Raw genomic sequence first — 6,315 nt, 5'->3', positions numbered from 1 at the left:
ATTCCAAACAAATCATTTAGATGTTAAATCAATAGTCATCGATTATTTTTCGACGCATTCGTGTATAGTTTATTTTTAATAATATTTTTGATTTTGTTTTAAAAATATTTCGCTGGCGCTGGATTTTCGAACATTGCTAGAAAATATAAAAATGTCGTCTTCATTTTCAAACATCCTCGAAACAGGAATAAATGTTTTCCAAAGTAACTCTCAGATCAACAAAAAATAAAAAAAATATTATGAAATATCAACTATATACGAATGCGTCGAAAAATAATCGATGATTATTAGTTGTAATAGGAGCGATCAGAAGCGCTTATTTTTCGCTGTAAGTCTATAACCCCTTTCATTTTTTCCCAAACACTCCCTTTAAAAAGTGTTGAACTATGTTAACTTCTTTCTTGTCTTTATCAATGAAGTCACACTATCACGGAAAAGTCACAATAGAAAATTATCAATTTTCAGAAATAAAAACAAGAAAGTCTTGATGAAAGGTTTAAAAGATACAGTTCTGGATCTGGCTTGTGGTTAAAGATTTTACTTAAGAATATTACGTTACATCTATACCGGTGAATTGATAGTAAAATATTTGATCAGATGGCTACACATCATGATACATCTATAACTCCATTTAAACACATATGCTCCACATCTAAGCATATATATAAACACTTTATATATTTATAATTTATATACATTCACACTATATATCTTTATATATATATTTAAAGAAAGACAGAGTTTTTGTTTTCATAACCTGCAATTATTTCTTGTATTTTACAGTCTTCGGCAATCGGCAGTTGGATTCGAAAACTTTATGTTTAAACATTTTTTATAAGGTGTTTCTTCCCAAAATCCAGTATTGCTATTCATGTATTAACAATGAACAATGAACAGTAAATTATAAATACATTTATAAAAACATGCATTAATGTATATTGTATATTTATACCCATGTAATGAATATCTGTACATTATGAATAGTTATTGGAAATAATCATTCATCGACTCTGCTATTTTATTGTGCAACAAATATGAAAAAATAAGCAAACTTTAAAATATGTAAAATTTATCCAAATATATTTTATGAAAATCAGAACATGTTTTTACTTCTCCCAATTTAAAGCAGAGACAGGCGCAATACCTGGGGTATTATTTTTGTAAAATTTTAAAAATGCGCGAAAACATATTATGAAATCCGCAATCTTTTTTGTTTTGTTTTACATTGTACAAAGAGAAGATGCTCATAGATAAAGCCACAATCAAAAGTTGAAAAAAAAGATGGGCGCGAAGCGCCCTAAAAGCCTAGTTTTGATATTTTTAGTTTAGAATAAAATCTCCGCTCTTAGGAAAATTCTTTAGTGAGCCACAAACTTTGGGGATAAAATAGACTGCTGTTTATTTTAAATCTCAACGATTGTTTTCAAACACTACTATGACTGTTCTATTAATAACCCTTGCGTATTGGTACTTAAAAACAGCAGACGAATATAATTGCACGTAGACATACAATGTACGGTAAAAACTGGAGAATAATAAAAAACGCATTTTGAAAGCTCATCAGAATAATGTGCAGCTGATCAACTAAGCAAAATAAATGTAGATAAGTCTACTGATCAGCTGATCAGCTGATCAAGATCAACAAGGCAGATCTGTTTGTTTAACAGCTGATCCACAAGCCAGATCAATCTGTCGATCAGCTGATCATCTGGAGAGATCATTCTGCTGATCAGCTAATCCTCTAGAGAGATAATTCTGTTGATTAACTGAAAACACGTCACCTGCAAACCTGTCTACCTGTAAACTTGTCTACCTGTAAACCTGTCTACCTGTAAACCTGTCTATCTGTAAACCTGTCTACCTGTAAACCTGTCTACCTGTAAACCTGTCTACCTGTAAACCTGTCTACCTGTAAACATGTCTACCTGTAAACCTGTCTACTTGTAAACCTATCCACCTGTAAACCTGTCCACCTCTAAACCTGTCTACCTGAAAACCTGTCTACCTGTGAATCTGTCTACCTGTAAACCTGTTTACCTGTAAACCTGTTTACCTGTAAACCTGTTTACCTGTAAACCTGTTTACCTGTAAACCTGTTTACCTGTAAACCTGTTTACCTGTAAACCTGTCTACCTGTAAACCTGTCTACCTGTAAACCTGTCTACTTGCAAGCCTATCAACCGTGAACCTGTCTACCTGTAAACCTATCTTCCCATATCCCTGTAAACCTTTCTAACCGTATCCTTGTAAACATGTCAACACCAGTAACCCTGAGAACCAATAAAAAAAATGAAAATGAAAACCTGTTAGCTCTATGCAGATTTAACAGTTCGGTCCTTCTCCCATCAAGCTATGGCTTGTGGACACAAATTGACCATAAATTTTCACTTTTTAATAGTATCCTTGTTTAGACGGATGCGTTTTAAATGAAAAATGCAACTCTGTAAGTTAAAAGATTTTTGACCAAAGTACGATTAAATTCAAATTAGCCAAGGTTAGTCCTGTCTATCTTTAATAATTCGTAAGTATGTAAACCTTTAAACTATAATCCTAGCTGAATACTTTAATACTTGTAAACCTTTAAACTATAATCCTAGCTGAATACTTTAACACTTGTAAACCTTTAAACCTGTAACCTGTAAGCTTGTGTGCCAGTATCTAACAATTTGCCGTAAACCTGTAAAACTGTAAACTTAAAACCATCTGCAGTAAACCTGTAAACCTCTAAACCAACCAACCTGTAAACCTCTAAACCAACCAACCTGTAAACCTGTTAACTTATATAAACCAGTAAACCTCGAAACCTGATGACATGTAAACCTATTCACCTATATGCCTACCTATCTGTAAACCTTGTAAACCTGATAAACCTGGTAAACCTGGTAAATCTCGTAAACCTGGCAAATCTCGTAAACCTGGTAAACCTGGTAACCTGATTAACCTGTTAATCTTGAACCTGACAATACTGTAATAACTATACTACACTATAGAGTGAATACTGTTAACTGATTCCTTACTTCAGCTGTGTTTAACGCAGTGTAGGATTGATAAGGTTTCTATAGGAGAGTATATAGGAGTGTATATACATACAGCTCTATAGTAAATATCCTACCCTCTCACTCCGCTCTCAGCCACTAGAGACTTTCACAAGACTTTCTCCAAGCACATCGATCTCAGACCTCCGTTCGTTTTCATCCTCCATCCTCACACAGACACACACCCCTCTACACGCACACAAACACACATACAGAACACCTATACTTTAACTTTATATATTTAAGAATAGATAAAGAAAGTCTTGATCATTTACATAACTTTTAAGAAAATTTACAAACATTAAAAAATATTTTCTATTTGTGTATATAAAGTACAAGTCTGTACCTCTTTCTTAAATTTTTAAATAAATTAGATATTATTACCGAGAATACTCTTCCTCTTTCCTTTATACAGAGAGATTATACATATATACATGTATATATATACATATATACATGTATATATATATGTATATTGTTATAGCGCCTCTCTCGGCTGCGTTCGGAAAAATTCCTAGAATTGATTTCCAGAATACCATTTGTAAAAATAAATAAATATTGTTAAATTGCAGCATTGGTCTAGTATGATAATAACTAATCTTTTGGGAGCAAGCAAATAAAATATAAAACATTTTAATCAAATTCAAATATTTGTAATCATATTCAAAGGCTGTTATCTCTAAAGAGCAAAATTAAAAATTACACGAGGAGTATTTTGCTATCTTTGAACAAATAAATAAAAAGTTGTTATAAACTTATTTACTCCAAAGTCTGGATAAAAGAGGTTTATTACTGAGATGAAAATAACAGCTGTTTGTGCATTTAGATACGGTAAAACACAGACTATACACATAGAGAATAGAATATATATTAGAGGGGAATTTAAAGAATCTCTCGGTATGAATTTTGTCACTCCCTTTCAGCCTGAAATGGAGTTCAAAGTGTACAAATCATGTAAATGTTCACAAATTAGATGCAGTATAGTACATTAATACAGTATGTTCCCTAGACTATTCATTTCAATTTCGAATTTTTTAAACTGTTAAATAAACTTTATAATGAATTAGGTGAATAAAAACCATCATTCGATTTATAGTTAAAACGGAAAATCATCGTTTGTAAAGTGGAAGGCATAGAGTCTATGTGAAATGATCATTGGTCAATTATGAAACCAGCCTATTTCATAATTTGGTTTTCTTTTAGCAATAATTTTAGATTTTCTATAAAATTATATTCCAGGGCCCAAAAGGTTATATAGCATAAAGTACACCTGCAGTATGGAAACAGTACAACAAAACGGCCGTTTTACACTTTTTTTCCAGTAAATTCCCCTCTAACATATATTCTATTCTCTATTACTATACAGCAATATGCACAATTAGTCACCAACTAACGAGACCGAATCAAAGTCATAGGTTTGGCAGACATCGAACCTTGCTCTGATATTTCCGATTCTCTACACTTATAAAGCCATGTATATGAAAGTTGTAAATCTAAAAACGGATTTTTTCTAGCTTTGATGGGCAAAGTCCTGAGCTGAAAAATTTAGAATGGTGGATATCGAGATCAATGCTTGATCTCCTCTTTTTCTTAATCACCAGATTAAATAATGCGTGTTATCCTCTTTTTATGAATCTCAAAATTAATTAACCGATCGGGATTAAGAATATCCAATTTAAAAGTTCCCAGCTCTAATCGATTTTCGCGAGAATGTAAGATTCTAACTCATTGTGAAAACACCAAATATATACAAATATTCTATCTTATCTCTCGGATTTAGGATCATTCATGAAAATGAAATATGTAAGTTTTTCAACTGATAAGTAAAACTAATGGTGTCCAAAACCTTGATTTAAGACACTTAATTTTTCTATCATGTCTCAATATTTGATTTATGTTTAGGGAAAAAATTTATCTTGTAAATAATCTAGCATCTATATTTATAAAGTAGTAATTTCTGTTTGTCTGTTTCTTTGTTTATCCGATCATAACTCAGGAACCCCTTTACCAATTTGCCTCAAATTTTCTATGGTGAACTTGGTACACCCACGGGAATGGCCTTAATGTGGCAACACAAAGAACGAGACAAATAGAATGTATATCTATTGAACTCTAAGTTGCAACATGGGATCGTATACGGTTATACCCTATATCTATATTTGGTTTGGTTGCTTGGTCCAGAAGTGGAAGACGAAAATCTAGCTCCTCCACAGGTGTCCCCCAGTATTTTTTGAGATTGTGGAGAAACAAGATACTTATCTCTAATTATTCTTCTAGGATTTCTACGAGCTGAGGAGGGTACAGGGACTAGAGAAGAAAATCGAACCCTCTTCTAGCTGTCAAAAAAGGTGTATGAAGACTTGGAGGTAAAGGAGGCATCAGAGGTAAAGGAGGCATTGGAGGTAAAGGAGGCATCAGCGGCATCAGAGGCACTGGAAGTTTCAGAGGCATTGGAGCTGGTGGTACCGGAGACAGAGGTCTACCATTGCAAGAGGTTTCCTGGGCTGTTATAGGGAACTCAGAGAGGACTGGTTTTAATATACCCACAGACCTGGAGTCAGTCTTGAAACCAACCTGGAGAGAAAAGTATTTTGGAGTTTGAGAAATCACCAGCGAAGACGACAGAGGATGTTTGGAAGCATCTTCTCTGACAAAAACATGGGTTGACTGGAGCAAACTTGGAGGAACTTGTACTGGAACTGAAAATGGCGGAGCTGAGTTATAATGAGGCGAATCAATAGGAGTATTCTTTATAGTCTGTTGGAATGTGACGGAGATACTCTGGAGAAGGGAGCTCAGGATTATCCCAGAACTCACACGGTAGAACTATGGGAGAACCAAACACAGCTTCAGAGGGAGAAATTGACAAATCTTCTCTGGACTTCAATCAATCAGACCCAGCAAGTTGAGCACTGAGGGAAACCTTGAATGGACGATAGAAACTCTCTACAATGCCGTTAGATTGAGGATGGAAGGAAGTAGTAGGAGAGTGAATTACAGACATACAGAGCTTGTGAACTGAGCTCCGGGATTAGAGATAATCACTGATGGCACTCCGAACAGAGGAATCCATGAGCATAGATGGACTTTAACACAATCTTCTGTAGTTAAAGAAGCTTATTTAAGAGTGAACATATTTCAGAAATTTGGTTTAGTCTCAAGGTTCAAGATATTGATAACTTTGGATATTTGTGGATAACTATGAGGTGTTTGATTACTATTGGTTTTAAATGCATAGTATACCTAAAGGGTGATTGACTTGTACTCCAAGTTCAATCAT

General features: G+C 33.9%; 1 protein-coding gene across 1 annotated transcript; it reads right to left on the bottom strand.

Annotated features, from left to right (window-relative positions):
* Positions 1 to 5,342: 5,342 nt before the first annotated feature.
* On the bottom strand, positions 5,343 to 6,315 carry LOC111703715 (RNA-binding protein 12-like). Its single transcript, XM_023475742.1, has 2 exons — positions 6,295 to 6,315; positions 5,343 to 5,861 (listed from the first exon to the last, which is right to left on the bottom strand). Exons 1-2 carry the CDS (start codon positions 6,313 to 6,315, stop codon positions 5,343 to 5,345), a joined length of 540 nt encoding a protein of 179 aa, XP_023331510.1.

The sequence above is a fragment of the Eurytemora carolleeae genome, unplaced genomic scaffold (assembly GCF_000591075.1).
Source record: "Eurytemora carolleeae unplaced genomic scaffold, Eaff_2.0 scaffold481, whole genome shotgun sequence".
Classification (NCBI taxonomy): Eukaryota; Metazoa; Arthropoda; class Copepoda; order Calanoida; family Temoridae; genus Eurytemora; species Eurytemora carolleeae.
The sequence above is the reverse complement of the archived record's forward strand: the minus strand, read 5'-3'. Positions and strand labels throughout refer to the sequence as shown.